This window comes from Dama dama, chromosome 1, assembly GCF_033118175.1.
Source record: "Dama dama isolate Ldn47 chromosome 1, ASM3311817v1, whole genome shotgun sequence".
Classification (NCBI taxonomy): domain Eukaryota; kingdom Metazoa; phylum Chordata; class Mammalia; order Artiodactyla; family Cervidae; genus Dama; species Dama dama.
Window position 1 is genome coordinate 35,330,724 of NC_083681.1, and position 18,004 is coordinate 35,348,727.

At 55.9% G+C, this 18,004-nt stretch overlaps 1 protein-coding gene across 2 annotated transcripts in view; it reads right to left on the minus strand.

Annotated features, from left to right (window-relative positions):
• Window positions 1–1,751: 1,751 nt before the first annotated feature.
• Window positions 1,752–18,004, minus strand: part of KCNC1 (potassium voltage-gated channel subfamily C member 1) — a 43,455-nt gene continuing 27,202 nt past the window's right edge. The window contains exons 2-4 of one of the 2 annotated variants that reach the window (XM_061146525.1): window positions 11,175–12,108; window positions 4,046–4,234; window positions 1,752–2,035 (exon numbers count right to left, since the gene is read on the minus strand). In XM_061146525.1, the coding sequence (XP_061002508.1) occupies window positions 1,971–2,035; window positions 4,046–4,234; window positions 11,175–12,108 (1,188 nt within the window). In that variant the 3' untranslated portion in view covers window positions 1,752–1,970. Of the gene's footprint in view, window positions 2,036–4,045; window positions 4,235–10,207; window positions 12,109–18,004 lie in introns of those variants that run through there. The other variant, XM_061146516.1, reaches the window with a different exon arrangement.

Sequence of the window (18,004 nt, forward strand, 5' to 3'; positions counted from 1 at the left end):
AACAACTCAAGCAAATCAAGACCCTAGGAGAGGTCTGCACCCCTTCCAAGATGCTGCCAGGCTGAGTGAAGGGTATGCGATGAGGTAGCTGCCAGACAGCACCCAACAAGGGTACAGCTGGGTGGGGCACCCAGACCCATCAGACCCCTGCCTCTGTCTCCAGCAGATTAAAGAATGACCCTAGGAGGGAGGTGATCATGGTCTGCATGAAGGGCAGTGGCGGGGGCAGGGGCTAGGGACTCCACATAACCAGATTCAAGGGTCATGAATACAGCAGGATCCACAGAGACGTTTCCATGTTGGTGAACCCCTGAAGGATGGGCTCGTCTTAGGTCAGGGCCTTTTATACTAATTCCTCCTGAGAGCTGCCGCCTCCCCCCAACCAACAGGATCTGGGGAGGGGCAGGATGGGGTGGGCGGAGCGGTCCTGGCTTTCCCCCAGTGAGAGTACAGCCTTCACCTTGGATGGGTCCCTGAGATCAGAGGAGCCAGGGCTCAGGCTCACCCCACCTCAGCCCAGCCGCAGAAGGCCCGACCAGGGACCCAGAACCGAATTGCGACACTGCTAGAGAGAATAAAAACCCAAATTCATGCTTTATGTCCAAAGTCAGCTTTTTATTATCAAGGGCCAGGGCCCAGGGAGGGGAGGGTGCTGAACTAAAGCAGCATTTCTCTCTTTCCAGGAATGTTGCGAGCTGCAATGAGAGCTTGAGATGTTGCATTTTTTTTTCAATTCAAGCATGTGTTTTTCAAAAATATCATCCTTCCCCACCCCCCACCCCACCACTAATTTTAGAATCAGACCAAAGCCAAGCTACTGTCCTCTGTTTCTGTTGGGAAAATACTATATTTATTCGAGATGCAGAAGTGCGTCTCTGCAACCCTCCGATTGCTTCAGGAAAACAAATCTGCTTTAGACTATACAGAAACCATGATACAAAATTTATTTCATGCTAGAATCGCTTTGCATAACATTGGGCATGCAGTTTTTTTGTTGTTTTTTTTTTAAACTCTGAAGTACTAAATTGCATACAATGCCAGGTTGTGCCTTGATAAAGGTGGAGGAGGACTGGCCCTCCCACAGTCCTGATCTTTTTTGGTGCTCTGAAAGAACACTTGAAAAATCCATACGGTGTTGATTATCTACTATGAACACTTTGTTTTGAAAGTTGGTCACACTGAATCTACACACTGCTAAGATGATTGAATCGACCTAGACTAGCCGCTGTCAGGGGTCTTGGGGAGACGTCCGCTGGGTCGCAAGCATGCCAAACAGAGGGAAGAAGGCGGCAGTGCGTTTCCATAATTCTATTTGGAGCAAAGTTTTCAGTTTCCACGTGAGAGATGAACTATGAAGGTGAGGTCAATATGACCAATGACTGACCGACTGCCCTTTCGGGAACCTTTACTCTCGATCTCCGTGTACAAAAGGGAAGCAATCCATTACTCATTCCCACTCCTTCCCCCACCCTGCTCATTCCCCTCCCCCCCAAAAAACGTACAGGTTTCTACCGAACGCCTTTACAGTTTGGCTCCAACAACATGTATAAAAGGAAAGAGCTTTGAAAGAAAATAGAGGACTCTTGCTTGTTTTTCTTCATTGTTGTCATGGTTTAGGGTAATCATACAGTTGCAGGGGGGGTTCGTGGGTTTGGATTGCTGGGTTTTCTGTTGAACTTCATGCAAGTCATGCTAAGGAACCCCTCCATCCCACCCCCTCCCCGAATAAATTAAAAGTTTGTTTTTTTTTTTTTTAAAAAAAAAAAAGGAAAAGAAGGAAAAGAAATCCTCTACGGTCAGTTACCATTTGGCCGTAGAAAAGCTACGTCCGTCCTAGTACAAGGCCTGGGCCACTCGGACTCGTCCGGCAAACCTGCATGGCGTGAATTTACTCTGTCCGAGGGCGAGGAGGGGCTGCAGGTCCACCCAGATGCTTAATAGCCACCAGTGTCCTGGGCCAAGTCGCCTGGTCAAGTCACTCTCACAGCCTCTGTCGGCATATACTTAGCAATGACAGGGCTTTCTTTGCAAAGATCTGTATGTAAAGAATACAATTAACACTTGAGCTTCTCTTCTTGGCTTTCCCATCCCGCTTGGTACTTAGTTTTTAAGGAAGGAGGAGGAAAGACCGAACAGCCGCATGCAGAGGCAGGCAGGATCTTCTCCGGCTGGCTTGGTTTTCCCATGCAGTGAGCCAGCCCAGCACGCCTCTTTCTCTCCCTCCTGGGGGAATGGGTTGAGCCCCTAACTGTTCTCTACCCTGCACACAGCTCATGGCCTGGCATTATCCTGAGAAAAGCAAGTCCTCAGCGGCTGTCATGACTCCATGAGAACAGGACCAGGTGGATGCGGGTGGGGTCACCCCACCCTTGGTGCCTCTGGGGGACTGCAGAGTGGGTACCACCTGTGGACAGTGGTTGCCATCGGATTCCTTGCTCCCTACCGGCTGCTTCTGTCCAACACACCCTGGGCTTCTGGAAGCCCAGTCAAGAAACTCTCCTGTCTGCTCTTTTAGGCCACACAGATTGATCCAACATTCAAGATGAGGGAGACAGGCAGCCCCGTAAGACCTTACCAGCAGAGCACAGCCATGGGGAGTGGTCTACGTGCCTTCCTCTCCCATCCCTTGGCCTTGCCCCTGATCCTGGTTTTCTAGCGCCTCCATTTGGGAGAAAGCCGGTTGTGAAGGGGAGCTTCAGGCCTATCCATGGAAGCTGCCGAGGACAGGGAAGGCAGCCCCCAGGCCAGCAGCCCCCCTTCCATGCAGCACCATGCAGGGCGTGGTATGCCGCGCTGGGGTCCACGGGACCTCCAGGCAGGGCAAGGAAGCAGAGGCCAGCCTGGATCAGGAGAGCACGCCAAGCGTCAGAAAGACTTCCCCCGTCTCTGTGTGGGCTGCCTCTCCTCTTTTGGGTTTGCCCTTTATTTTGAATTCTCTGTTTCCTCCTCGCATATTATTGAACCATTTCAAATACTAGAGCAGTTGTGAATGGCCACCAGCTACACCAACTGTTGCTCTAAAAAACCAACTATCTAGCCCAACCTGCTCACCCCAGTCAGCATGCAACCATCCCGTGTGAGCCTGTGAGCCGCTCCCCAACATGCATGAGCCGCCCAGCCAGCCCGCTGTGCCGAGGATGGCTTCCTCCGCCTTCCAGGCCCTTCCCGGTGTCTGGAGCCTGGATCTAGGGTGCGCTGGGTCCCCGCCCCAAACCTCTCCCCAGTCCATGCTCAAGCTCTAGTGGAAGTCTTGTCCCCAGGAGGTCGGTTTATAAGACAAGGGTCTGATCCAACCCTGACCACCACGGGGCTCTGCCTTCACCAACCACAAGGGGTCACTGACCACACCTGGGGCCGAGGCTAATGGGTGCTGAGGTTGGGAAGGGGTTGCACGGAGTCCTACATAACCACCTCCTCTTGGCTAGTTTCCTATCTGCCACTCGCAATGTTCTGACTGGCACATACCTTACCTCTGCAAGGACGCTGACCTCACTGCCAAGCCTTTAAGCTATCTCTCTTGTCATGACACCCCGCCTCCCCCAACTGGTCTATGGATTCTCTTTAAAGGATGCCTCTTCCAGAACATGGATCTTGGGTGGCTAGGCCCACAGGGTCCTGGCCAGCCCATGCCTACCCTGTTGCTCTCCCCAGCCAAGGGACAGGAGAGATCAATTTGCCGTTGGCGTCTGAGCTGCCATCTGCCAGAGTAGCCTGGGGGAAGTAGAGGATCTTCCCACATCTCTGGGTAACACTCTGTCTCGGGGGAACGTAGTCGGCCAGCCTGTCCCCAAGTCCCCTCCTAACCCCGAGCTCCATTCCAACCCACAGCTGCCTGGACCTCAGGTTCTCTCTGTCAGCCTGCCATCCCACTCGGGGAGGGTGGGACTCAGACCTCCGGGGGCTGACCCTGGGGCTCCTCCTGCTCCCTGCCCCCTCAGCGTGCCTGCCTGCCCCTCGGCGCCCCTCGCCCGCCGCCCCGCCCACCCATGTGCAGGAGCGCGAGGCAGGCCCGCTGACGCAGAGCACCCCGGCCTCCTCTACATACCCTTTCTCACTCCTCCACCAGGTGGGCACGCGTACTCCCCAGTTGATAAGAGGAAGCAGGGTCCGTATCTCTCGCGGGTGCCCGAGCGCGTAAAAGGCAGGCCCTCATCGGGAGTGAGGGCCTGGTCTATGTGGGGGCAGTCTTCGTTCGCCAGCGCGGCCTTCGCCACCTCCCCATTCAGTTTGGAATCTTCAAACATATAAGCAGAAGCTATTGAGACACTGAAAACTGTTTAGTGCGGGGGGGGACAGGCCAGAGTGGGACATCAGCAAAGGGCAGCCCGAGACTGAGGACAGAAAAGTGAGCAGGAGAGGCACGAGGCTGGGAGTCCCCAGCTCGTTCGGGCAGCCTTTGGGCTGCCCACAGTGCTGGGGAGGAGGGTTCCTGGGTTTGCTCAAAGTTTGCAAAAAGATGAGTAGGTGATGGGCCCAGCAAGCGCGGTGCTGGGGGGCCAGGCCCAGTGTCCAAGGCGGGGCCAATGAGACAGGATGGTGTGGATGCGGTCATGGGTAGAGGGCCAGACACAGCACTCGGGGAGAAGACAGACAGACACGCAGAAACACTCCTGTCCAGAGCAGCAGCCTTTTCTGATCCCTCTGCTGCTGACCAGAGCCCGGCTGCCCCCCCGCCCCCCATCCAGCTGTCTGCTCAGGCATCCCTGGGCTCCAGCAAAACCCCAAGGGTCAACTCTACCCCAGGCCCCGTGTGGGGCCTCTGGTCATCTGCTTCATGCTGTTCCCCCACCACACCCTATCTGATCACTCTATCCCGCTCCCATATGGACCTAATCCAGTTACTCTCTGTGCTCCATCCCCCATACAGACTAGTCCTGGTCACGCGGTCTCCTGGTGCCCCATGCAGTTGACCACTCAATCTGCTCCCTCTCTGCACAGACTTAAGCTGGTCACTCAGTCCACTCCGGTCGCCACCCAGACCAAGCCAGGGTCTTCCACCCCGCTCTGCCTCAAGCAGGCCTCGTCAGCTTGCACAGGCGCAACAAGAATGCAGGCATGAGGCAGTGACAGCGGCCAGGGTTTGGGAGGGGCTCCCATTCCTCCGGTCTCCTCTTGGCAGCGTCCCCCGCAAAGCAGAGCAAATGGATGTGTAAAGACAACAGCGGCTGATGGACTCAGGTGGGAAAGACGAGTCTTGGCCTCTGCGGTAGCCTGAGGAGGAAGCTGGGAAGAAGTTTGGGGGCACATTTGGTGAGGGCACAGCTCTGGCCAGAGCAGGGCACTCCCCCAAATCCAAGAGCAGCATCGTGGATGCCTCTGGAGCTGGCAGAGGGGGCTCCGTCGGCCTCTGCCCCCACCCATCACTCTTGGGGACCCCTCCCCTGCTTTCTGCCCTCCAAGCAGACTCTTCCTGGTTAGGGTGGTGCCGACTCAGTCCCCAGGGTGGGCCCTGGTGGTGGTGGTAGTGGTGGTTTAGTCACTAAGTCGTATCCGACTCTTGAGACCCCATGGACTGTGTAGCCCACCAGGCTCCTCTGTCCATGGGATTGTCCAGGCAAGAACACTGGAGCGGGCTGCCATTTCCTTCTCCAGGGGATCTTCCCAACCCAGGAATCAAACCCGTGTCTCCTGCATTGCAGGCAGATTCTTCACCAACTGAGTTACGAGGGAAGCCTGAGGTTTCCTCAAAGACTTCCTCCAGGGTGAGAGCCTCAAGGGAAGGCAGACCCAACGTGGGCGTGACCACAGGGGGAGGCCCTCTGAAAGGCTAAAGAGGGGCAAAAAGCTGGAGAGAGTCTCCACCCGATTTGACCCTCTTCCATGACCCTGTCCACATCATGTAACTACACGCAGGAGTGATCCTTCTCCGTGTGCACACGCTCGGCGTGCCCGCGGGCGGGACCACCACCCGTGTACACATCATGTCACTACAAAGAGGCAGTCAGTCAAAAGAGAAATGGACCAATCAGGTTTATTCGTAAAGCAAATCCAAAAAAAAAAAAAAAAATCCCATCATAATTTTGGAACTTAAAAAAAAAAAAGTCTGTTGTACAAGATGGCAAAGCATTTCATGTACAGTGTGTTTCTTGACAAATCCCAGGGGCTTCACTCCCCAATTCACTCTGAACCAGAAAGGCCAGTTACCAAGGTAACTCTGATAACCACGTGACTGGGGTTGGGGCCTCTCTGGGGAACTGGGGGCTGCCTCACACTGGGGATGTGTCTGAGAGCACACAGGTGTGCACACAGACCAGCCCAGCCCTGCCTCCCAGTCTGGCTGGCCCTCCCAAGGGTCTCTGGAGAGAGGGGAAGGAAGTTTAAGGGAGGAGGTAGTGGATAGGGGGATGGAAGTTGGAGCCCATAGTACCCTGTACACATTTTCTTCTAGGGGAAAACAGTGAGTCCTACCAGGCAGCACCTCCATCTGCGGGGAGAGCCAGAACTTGCGATCTCTCTACTGGCCATCGCCTGTCAGCGGAGGTATCTACCACCTGCAGGGCTCACCCAGGGTTGGGGAGCCGAGCCTGAGACCCTCCGTGTGACTCTGCCCCCCAGCGCCGTGCCCCTGGGGCAGCCAGCTCCCACAGCCTTTAGAGGACCTGAAGTTGAGGCTGGTTTCCCTGCAGGGGTCGGGCCAGGGGGCAGTTGAGTGGGCTGCCTGGGTGGGTGTGAGCCAGACCCCCTTCCCTCTTTGGAGCCTGCTTCTTCTCCCAAACATGACCTCTGAGAAGAGGCCAAGCCTGGGTGGGAGTGTTTGGGTCCTGCTCTCTGAAGGAGCCAGCCTCCCTGGGCTGTGGGCTTCTCTGTGATGCGGGGTGCTCTCAGAAACTGGGAACCACACGCTCCCTCCCCAACTCCAGAGGAGGGCTGGAAGAGACTGGCCAAGGAGCAGCCAGCTCACCAAACCTGAGGAACTCATGAAAAAAGCCAGAGGCGCCAGCTCACCCAAGACTGCCCCCTCATACCCTGACCTTGTCCTTTAGATGAGATGGTCACCAGGTGCCTCAGCTCCCACCTGCTCCCCAGAAGGCGGGGAGCCCTGCCCTCCCTGGTCCAGGGCCCCTCGGCCCCCACTAGACCCGAGGGCCTGCGATGATGAAATGGCAGCATGGGCAGCGTCTCACAAAGATGGTTTCCAGGCTTTGAAATGGGCTGAGAGAGATGAGCGTCCGCGAGAGGGTCATTTTTTTTTAAACTTTGGAGCAAGGAGAACCCGATGTCAGGCTGGCTTGTGTGCCCTGGTCTCCGGGCACCACCAAGGTACTTACTGTTCACACCAGCAGCGGGCGCCGGGGGCGCACGCAGGGCTAGGGTGGGGCAGGTGGGGTGGCTGGGAGTTTCCTTGGGTTTAGCCCCCCAGAGGGGGGCTGCCCAGCTGGGGGCTCAGGGAAAAAGCCCCAGGTTAACTGGGGACGGTCTGTGAGAGACACGAGCTGAGTACAGTCACGAGAACCGGCACAAGTCATGCAACAGAACGAGGAGAGAGAGAGAGAAACATGATTAGTGGAGAGAGAGAAAGAGAAAGCATGTGAACAACACAGAAAAGAACACCCAGTCCTGGCCCTCAGAGCCCCTTATTTCTCCGCTCCTTCCCACTTAGCCACCTGGGGGCCTCATTGACCCCACTCAGGGCCCCCCGCTGCCCACCCTGGCCCTACATCTGAGCAGAAACTCAGTTAGCCCCTGCGGAGGTGCCCTGCCAACACCCTACCTGGTCACCCTGTCTCAATCTCGCCACCTCCCCTGCCCCAGGGGGTACACCACTTCCCGCACCCACTGCAGCCAGCAGGGGAAGGGTGGAGGGCCGGGGGTGGGGGGCGCTTTGGACTCAGATGCTCAGGGCAGACCCCGGAGGCCGCAGGGGCAGCTCTGTCCCAGCTCGGGGCAGACCCAGATGGGGGTGCTTTTCAGGACCTCACTGCTGCCCTAGGTGCTCATGGACAGGAAGGGGGAGGTCTGGCCACCACCCGCCCCCTGTGCCAGCCCCCTGCTCACCTATGGTGGGACCCCACAGCCCCAGATGCAGCACCACACAGGACCAACCCACATCACAGGAGCAGAGATGGACGAGACACACGTGAATGCACATGCCAGGACAGAGGGAGCACTCTGAACTGCCCAGAGCAGGTGGTCTGGGCCCCCGACTGCAGGTCGGGGAGGGACCCCCTTTCTGCGAGAGAAGCAGCTTCTCCTGTACTAAAAACCCGAGTCCCTGACCATGGGGGTGCCATCCTGGCATCCCCCCATGAGACCCTACAGCCCCTGCCGGGACGAATCCCCCAAACACTGGGGCCACGTCAGCCATGGTACCGAGGAGACCAGACACTCGACCTGAGGCTGCAAGAAAAACCAAGACGGGGAGGGGAAGGGAGGGCACTGCTGACATGTCTGGGATGGCTTGCCTGAGTCCCAGGAGTCTGGCCCTGGGCAGGGGGTGCCCTCAGAGTCCAGCATGTTGCACTTTGCCCCAAGCCAGGTTCTAAAGGTGAAATTGGAGAACCGCAGGTCTCACTGGGCCAACTGACTGCCCTTGGGGTGGAGTGAGGTTGTCAAGGTCTTGGGGACCACATCTCAGCTGTCAGTTCCTGCAGGGTCCAGCCTCCCCCTGTATTTGCCTTCCTCACCTCTGGCCTCCCCTGCACTCACTCACTAACACACCCCAACCCCATGCCCACCAAGGAGCATAGCTACAAGCAGAAAAGGAGGCCAACGGGAAGGGACTCAGGGATGTAGAGATGGGCAGACACTCCCTAAGGATCACACACTCTCTGGGTGATAATTTGGTTCTCACATACCAGTTTTCAGAGGAAGGAGGGTTCTGGTGAGGGACCAGACTCAGAGCAGGTCTGGGACGTCAAGACAGCACCGCCAGGAGCAGTGAGAACTTGGGAAAGGGGAGGAGGCAGAATGTGCGGGACGGGAGGGAGTGAGGCATCAGGGCCCCAGAGAGAAGGGCTCCAAGTACCTGGCTTAAGCCAGGACAATCTGGATCCCTGAGACGTGGGGCCAGGGCAAAGAGGGTCCCAGGGACAGGGCTGTCATGGTGGTGGGGTGCAGGGGCTCTAGGAGGAGTGCACAGGCTTTCAGGGAAGAGGGCCTGTGTCCTGGGGCTAGCTGGTGTACATATCAAAACACACATCTGCACTCTGTGTGTGTGTGCACATGCATGCATGTGTACACGTGTGTGTGCATGTATGCATGCACGCGTGCCCTCAGCACATGGAGAATACTGGCATTGTCAGGGACTGAAAGATTTGTGCCTGGCTAGAGTGAATCACTGGGGAAGATGGGACGGGGGCCAAGGAGTGCTATGGTGATGCCACTCAGGCTCAACTCTTCCTGCTGAGGACTGGAGTGAAGCTAGGGGTGAGGCCCAACCAGACCCTTTCCCAGAGCCCCAGGAATTTTCCTCGCCGTGATGGTGCTCCTGAGGTCGAAATGATCCAAAGCAGAGAGGCGGGGCAGGGCCTTTCCATGGCCCATGCCTGGCTGGCCAAGCAGAAGCCAGGCATTGGCCGAGGAGTCCAGCCCCAGCCCAGGCCCTCCCATTCCGGCCTCTGAGACCCCTGCCCTGCCCCTGGCCCAGCCTAGAACACTAGCCACATTCCTCTCAGGTGTCTACAGGGATCCCAGGGAGTGGGGAGGGGTATGGGACCAGGTGAAGGGGCTGGAAAGACCTCAGACAGACAGGTGGACTTTGGGGGTACCACTCTGGGCAGTACAACTATGGGATGAAGCCGGATGAGGAGTAGGATGGGGTGGTGGGCCAGAGAGTGGGGCATCAGGGAAGAATCAGTCAGCCACTGGGGAGGCCATTCAAACCAGGGGACAACTTGCTCCTCTAGGGCTGAGGGAGCCTGCAGCCCATACCTCCTGCCCTGGGCACAGGGGTGTCTTCTGCAGACTAAACACTACCTGTCACTCACTCAGCCTCCCTCACCCCGGCACTCCTTCTGAGTTCAGTGCTGTCATGCTTTTCTGGGTCGTTCATTCCCTTCAAATCCCTGTGTCCACAGAATAAGTCGATGGTATTCCATGGGTAGAGGTAGACTATGGGCTTTATATCTTCAGACCAGAGCCCCATGATCAACTTTATGTGCTATGTGCAGGTTCTCATAAAACTGAGATAGTCCCATAACAAACCACTAGCCATGGAATATGAGAATATATCCCACAGTGACTAGTATTGTTTCATGGCCCCCCTCCCCCCTCCCTGACCCCCACTGAATTCACGGGAAAGTGGGCGTACACTGGTTGGGATATCGTGTATTGCTGCTGCAGTCCCTACTGCCGGAAACAGGGAACACTCTCAGTGGGAGGTTGTTGCTGGTCTGAAGCGCTTTCATCTAAGCTGCCCGGGTGGTGGCCCCCTCTAGTCCTTCGCTCACCAGCCGCTTCCATCAGAAAGAAGGCCACCGGAAACTCCCACTGGACCATCAACCCAAACAGACAACGTGAAAGCTAGAGTCACTCCAACAGGTTCCTAAAGATAAACGCTAAACTCTAGAGTGGTGGTAGAAGATGAGCTGGTTCCGCATGCTGTGGGGTGAGTAAGCTTGTTACGGAGGGCAAGAGGCGTCTCCGAGGACGCGCCTGGAGTTAGGCAGCCGGCATCGGAGCAGGAATGCTACTCAGCTATGGAGACAGGCTCTGCGGGGGGGGGTGAGAATCCTTGCCGCTGTCTCTGCAGGGACCTCCTGCCAGAGCCCAGGCACCATCCGTGCCATATGTACTGCCCGAAGGGAGCCGTGTAAAGACCAAATGGGCAGCTGTCTGGCATTTCCCAATCACACCCACCCTGCCCCGCCGTGACTTTGGGTCAGTGGCCTGAGTCAGCGACTCATGCCCAACTCCTGCCCATCGAGCAGCGGAGCCCCTGGGCTCCTGCTAAGAGAGTCCTCAGCAACCTCGCGGGCCGTGGCATCTCTTCAGAACCCGAGACCAGTGTGTCAACCTCCTTACCGGGAGCCACCAGTGAGGTTCTAGCAGGCTCTCGCCTCGTGAATTTGGCTGCCCAGCATCTCCCTGGGCCCCCAGACGCCACACCTCGAGACTGAGCGTGGGGTCCAGAGTCACCCACGGAACTAAGGAAGCAGTCTGACTGAATCTGGAATCATCGCTACAGGGGGCAGAGGTGAAAGGTCAGATCGACATGCCTCTAAGAGGTTTCCTACCTGCTCTGTTAATTTCTAAAATTTCTTCCTGGGCCAGCGGGCATGTGTCACTCTGAGTACTGTGATGTGGAGAGTTTACGACAGATTTACAATAATTGGGAGATCCCAGCTGCGGTGGCCGCGGAATATGCTTCTTTTTTTTCTTTGGTAGTTTCTGCTTAGCCATGGCTAAGGAGTAATACATCCCGAAATTGTTCACGATGACGGGCACGGGCATGGCGATGGTCAGCACGCCCGCCAGCGCACACAGCGCTCCCACCAACATGCCGGACCACGTCTGCGGGTACATGTCTCCGTAGCCCAGCGTCGTCATGGTGACCACAGCCCACCAGAAGCCGATGGGGATGTTCTTAAAGTGGGTGTGCTCACTGGCGCTGGGGTCATTGGGCTGCGCCCCTATCCTCTCGGCATAGTAGATCATGGTGGCGAAGATCAGGACGCCCAGAGCCAGGAAGATGATGAGCAGTAAGAACTCATTGGTGCTGGCTCGCAGAGTGTGGCCCAAGACCCGCAGGCCCACGAAGTGGCGGGTCAGCTTGAAGATGCGCAGGATACGCACGAAGCGGACGACGCGCAGGAAGCCCAGCACATCCTTGGCGGCCTTAGAGGACAGGCCGCTCAGGCCCACCTCCAGGTAGAAAGGGAGGATGGCTACAAAGTCGATGATGTTGAGCGAGTTCTTGATGAACTCCACCTTGTTGGGGCAGAAGACCACACGCATGAGGAACTCGAAGGTGAACCAGACCACGCAGACGCCCTCGATGTAGGTGAGGAAGGCCTCCGTCTCCGCCTCCCGGTAGTAACGCACTTGCGTGCCGTTCCGCACGTTCTCGATCTCCGTCTTGTTCACGATGGGGTTGAAGCGCTCGTGGGTCTCCAGGCAGAAGGTGGTGATGGAGACCAAGATGAAGAACAGGGAGGCAAAGGCCACATACTGTGAAGGAGAAACACACAGTGTCAGAGGGGAGGCCCTTCCCCCAATGCAGAGAGACTGGGTACCTCTGGGCCAGGTCCAGTCTGGGGCCAGGATGGGCAAGATGCCTGCAGGATGCCCCCTTCTGACACGGACCAGGCTGGCAGGCCACCGTTCCCTCTTCAGAGCGTGGAGTATGGGGTTAGGAGACCTGAAGGGTTAAAAGGCTGTGGTGGAGATTTCTCTGTTTTCAGAAATGCCTTTCCTTTCTTCCTGGATGCCTGGCTAGACCATAATTTCCCAGCCTCCCCTCCAGGCTGGGTGGTGTCATATGACTGGTCTCAGGCCATCCGACAGTGCACAAAAGGGTGTGCGTGAAGGCCCGGCCTGGCTCACAAAACCTTTCTGCTCAACCTTTCATGCCCTCTCATCCCTGACTGCCAGTCAAATGCTGAAGCCTGAGGAAGCCAGCAGGGGCACCATAAGAAAGTAGCTGGGTCCCTGGAAAAAAAAAACACGTACTAAATACACGGGTGGGAAATAAACTTCTACTTTGTTGAGACGCTGCACTCTAGATGTGATTTATTAAAGCATTTAACACCCCACCCCACCACTGATAAAAGTGACCTAGGTGGCTGAGGCTGAGGTTGGCAAAGAAAGGAGGGTGGGGAAGCTATGGTGGAGCCAGGCCCCTCAAAGGCCATATCTCCCATCTTTCTTCCGTCCCTATGCTAGGCTGTTCACTCTCTTTTTCATGCATCTGTACCTCATGCAGGCAGTCTCTTCAAGTTCTATCCTATGTTCAATTGCAAAAGATGTATCTTCCCCAAGGCCTTACACAACTCTTTTACTCACTTCTCTCTATTGTCCCAGGAACTCACATCACGGATTGGAAGTAAGTTACCCATGCTGGAGATACGGAAATAAAAACTAAATGGTCATTTGTCAGAGATACTGTGTTGCAGATTCAGGCATAAGGAAGAGAATAGGACCAGGGTCCTCAAACTCACCATAAGCCATAGAGACAGCTTTGCACCTGCTGCTGCTGGCTGGCCCCAGGGGAAGGGTGTGGGTGGGAGGAAGGAAGAAGCTGCTGGGGAACTAGGGTTTTCCAAACATATGTGGGTGCCTGGTCCTTTCAGATCCCCCACCCGGGTGAGAAGGAAATGGCCAGGATAACCCAGTCTGTCCAGAATGGCCTGCTCTGGCCTTGCTCCCTGAGAGAGGTTCAGCAGACTTTGTGGTTTGGTTTGGTCACCCTCACCCTCATCTGATGACCCACTGGGCTTCTCTAACCATAAGCAAACAAGGGGACCCTAGGAAAGAAAAGCAAGCAGCTGTCAGAGTGTCAAACCTTCCTGCTGAGACTGAATTCCAGACAAGGGCTCTTCTTACAGCCTCCAGTCTGGGATCATGGAACTTTAACAATGCCCTGGGTGGAGGACCCTGGCCAGGCGGTTCTCCTCCAGGAACCCATTTTTCTTGTTCCTGCTGCTTCCCTCCCCTCTGGATTCCCCTTCTCCCAGCCTGTCGAGACAGACCATGAATGGTGCAAGGCCATCTCCCTGGAGGCAGCTCTGGGCTACAGTCTAGAATGGGTGGCAAGTTCATTCTCCAGAGCTGCCTTCACAGAAAACTTTATGGAGTGCCAAGGTGCCACCCTTTATCTGCCACAAGAGGCAGCTGTGCTGCTTCTAGTAATTTCTTTAGTTTGTACCTCCCCACTTGGTGGTGACCCTGTCTGGGTTGACCATAGCCATGAGACCAGACACCCAACCTAGCATAGATCTAGAAATGAAGAACTGTGTGGACCTTCAAAGACACATTCCAGGTTGAGAGAAAGGGAGAGGAGAGGGGAAGGGACAAAGTCAGCATTTTAGAATATCAGAGTAAGAGCAGCCTTTTGAGATTCTCTGGTCCAAGACATTGCATGCTATAAATGGGAAGTCTGGGGCACAGAAACAGGAAGTGATCTGCCCAAGCCACTCATCATGGCATGCTGGCTCCTGCTGGCTTTAGAGAGTCATACAATTTTCAAAAACTTGACCCTAGACTATATCGAGTGTGGCCCCTTTGCCTTCTTCCTTCCATCCATCCTTCCTTCTTCCCTTTCTTTGTTTCTTCCTTTCTTTCTCCCTTTCACCCATTCATCCTGCCTTCCTTCTACCCTCTCTCCCTCCTTTTTATCCACGTATCCATGCATCCTTCTTTTCTCCCTTCTTCTATTCCTTCCTTTGTTCCTCCTCCCTTCTCTCCCTCTTTTCCATCCAACATGCATTTATTCATTTGCCTCTTCTGACTTTTTCCTTCCTCCCTCCCTTCCTTCCTTCCACCTACCATACTTTTTTCCTTCCATTCCTCACCGAGCGCCAGGCTATGCCCAGCACGGAGTGCAGTAAGACCTCCGCCCTGCCCCCAGGGAACCCCCTGCACAGCTGAAGAAAAAGGACACACAGAGACAAGTAAAATGCAGTGGACTGAAAAGGTGAGCCCCCATCAGCCCTGTGAAGTAGGTGGGGTTTGGACAAGGTGAGGGCAGTGCAGGGACTTAAGCCAGATTTTCCGACTCCAGAAACAGCACTTTAAGGGTCCAGATAGTGCTGACCTAGGACACCACAGGGGCAGGCCAGGAAAGCAAAATGGAAGCAACTGGAAGAGGTCATCAACTCCAATCCGGGTTCATCCAGCTCCAGCGCTTTTTCCTTTAGCAGTTGTCAAAGCTCTTGGAGCTAAGAACACTTCCCCAAATGCTGGGTATTTGGCCTCAGATTCCCTCTGAAGGGCCCCATCTTAGAGCTTGGAATTCACAGCCCAGTCTCCCAGGGCCAGGTCACGTTCCCCCCCTGGTGTTTTTGAGAAAGGAGAGGAACACGGACACTGTGAGTATCTAAAGGATGCCAAGAGGCTAGGCCTGCTGCATCTCTGGGCTCCTGATCCTGGCCAGTGGTAGAAGGCAGGAGGCGCTGCCTCTCCCCTTTGCTCAATCAGACATGGCAGCCCCTTCTTAAATCATCCCACAGCTGTCCTCCTCTGTCCCCCCCATGCACATGGGGCTCTCTCTCAATGGGGTCACCGTCATAAAAGCCAGCATGTCATAGGCTTCAATCACAGCCACCAGTACAGCATCCACCCAGTTATCGGGGGGGCAACCACTGGAATCCCGGCTCTCTGCTCGGCCATCTGGCCATGCTGTCCACAGAGAAAAGCCCTGACTTCGCAGCCTAGCACGTGAGGCTCCCTGTGCCCTGACCGCATCGACTTCCCAGGGGCCTTTGCCTGCATGCACCCAACATTCTTGCCACATGCAACCCTATGCCATTTCTGAGCTTCCATCTCTGTGTCTCTGCACCTGCTGCCCTTTCCTCCTGGGTGTTCCTGCTGATCTCCGTGTGGAAAAACCCATCCACCCATCAGTGCCCCACTAAGTAGCCCTTCTGGGACATCTCTCCCAGGGAGACTTCTTGGCAGCTGAGGCCCTTAGGAGGCAGCAAATGAAGTCCCCCCACCCCACCGCCCAAGGAACCTCTAAATTTCCCGCAGGGAGGCAGCGAGGCTGTCTCCAACTTGTGCTCATTAGTGCTTGGGGAGCCTCACAGAAACAGCCCAGGGAAGGCACTGATGTCCCCGGGGGCTTCTCACTTCCTCCCAGGTGCCCCCAAAGGCCCTCAGAGCTCTACGCCCATTGGCTCTTCTTGCACAACAGGTCCTGACAGGAAAACTGAGGCCCAGGAAGTGGTCAGGTCTTCTAAAATTAGGATAGACAAATCCTGGGTTCTCAGGGATCGGTGGCCATCCCTTTCAGATTTTTTTCCTCTCTGGGCCCCAGTGACCAATGAGTGGGGGTGCTGGGATGGGCAGCAGTGATCAGCCTTAGAGTCAGATACCAGGACCTCTTCCCCAGAGGAGCTGGGGAGGTGGAAGTCAGGCTTCCTAGACTCTGCTGCTGGACCCTAGTCCTTTGTCACAGGCAGGGCCCCAGCAATGTCTGGGTCCAAGTGGACCCTTAGGATCGCTGTGGAAGAAAGCACCCCGGCTTGCCCAGACTGCCACAATCTTCTAAGCCTAGCGACTAGCAAGTCAGCCCTAGCGCATCAAAGCCAAAGCAAGAGCCCATGGCCAAGCGAGTTCCTAGTGCCCTCCTACTCATCCTCAGGGAAGCTGAGCCAGGAAGGAGAGAGGAGAAGCTGTCAAAGCTAAAGGCCTAGGGCTTCCCTGGTGGTCTAGCCATCAAGAATCTGCCTGCCAATGCAGGGACACGGGTTTGATCCCTGGTTCGGGAAGGTCTCACTTACCGTAAAGCAACTAAGACTGTGCACCACAGCTATTGAGCCTGTGCTCCAGAGCCCGTGAGCTGCAACTACTGAAGCCCGCATGCCCTAGAGCCTGTGCTCTGCAACAAGAAAAGCCACCATAATGAGAAGCCCGAGCACCACAATAAAGAGTAGCCCCAGCTTGCCACAACTAGAGAAAGCTCATGCACAGTAACAGAGACCCAATACAGCCATAAATAAAAATTAAAAAAGAAAAGCTAAAAGGCCTACTGTGCACCTTTAACCTTCCCACAGACCTGGTGAGACAGGTGGTTGTACCTTATTGTGCCAAAAAGGAAACAGAGAGGTTCAGGGACTAAACCAAGGTTTAAGGCTAGTGATGAAGCTGAGGCTTGGACCCAAGTTGATCTGGCTCCATTGTCTAAGCTCTGTCCACCAGCAGAGATGCCAAAGCTTTGGGGGCTGAAAACACAGCTCTGTGCACTGGGGAGCTGGCCTTGATTGTGTCTGGATGGCTCAATCTTGGAGCTTGACACCCATAGCTTGGAGGTCAGGTTATTTCTGTCCCCAGTGAGAGACAGAACCAGGATACCTGAATCCACAGGCTGGACCCCAGAACGCCTGAAATGGTCTTGGGCCTCGTTGCCCAGTGCTCACTAGTGCCCCATCTTGCTCGGGGAATCAATGCCGACAGCAGCCTCATCTCTGTCTGGCCCACCGCATCCTGGCAGACCCAGAGAGGGCAGGCTGAGAGATGACCACAACTTGTTCAGGGAGCTCAGCCAGAGGGGCGGGGTGGATGTGCAAGGATGGGGAGTTCCCAGAATCAGCTGGCCCCTGGCAGGGAGGGAACCTCTGCCCAGCAGGCCCAGGCAGTGAGCCTCAGGAGCCGTCTCCGCAGCACCCTGGGCTGGCACACATAGTCCAAGCTGTGGGTGTCAAGCTCCAAGATTCAGTCATCCAGACACAGTTAAGGCTGGCTCCCTAGTGCACGGAGCTGTGTTTTTAGCCCCCAAAGCTGGCTGGAATATAGGAGCTGCCGTCAAGGGCTGGGCACCTGAGGACGGTCACCCCCAGACACACACTGCTACCCAGAGTAGGCACCTGACCCATTACCTGAGCACACACCTGTGACGAGCGGCCACACAAACTACAGCCCAGGGTCCTGACTACACACACACAGAGCACGGGGCAGACGGACTGTACTGGGACACATCACTGCCCATCAAGCATGAACATCCGGGCGCTGCACCATGAGGCGCACGACCACACAGCCCCCACACTCCCTGTGCATACACACTCAGAGAACACGGATGGTCACCACACAGCACACCTACAAACACCCCAAACGCCGGGCGTAGCTGCACAGCTGGTCCTCCTCTGCCCGCCTCGCCCCCTCTGGGTGTGACTGACTTATGCCTGACCGCCCCACAGGATGGCAGCCCCAGCCTGCCTCAGCCTCCCCAGTCTTCCCTGACACCCTCAGCCTGCCCAGACTCCCGGATTTCCCATCCCTAGACCTGCCTGTCACCCACCAATTCCTGATTTCCTGCCATTTGCCAGACCCTGTCCTTTCTCCCCAGCCCACTCCAGCAGCAGTAACTATATGCCCCCACACCCAGGACCCAGATCAGCTGGAGGGCCGA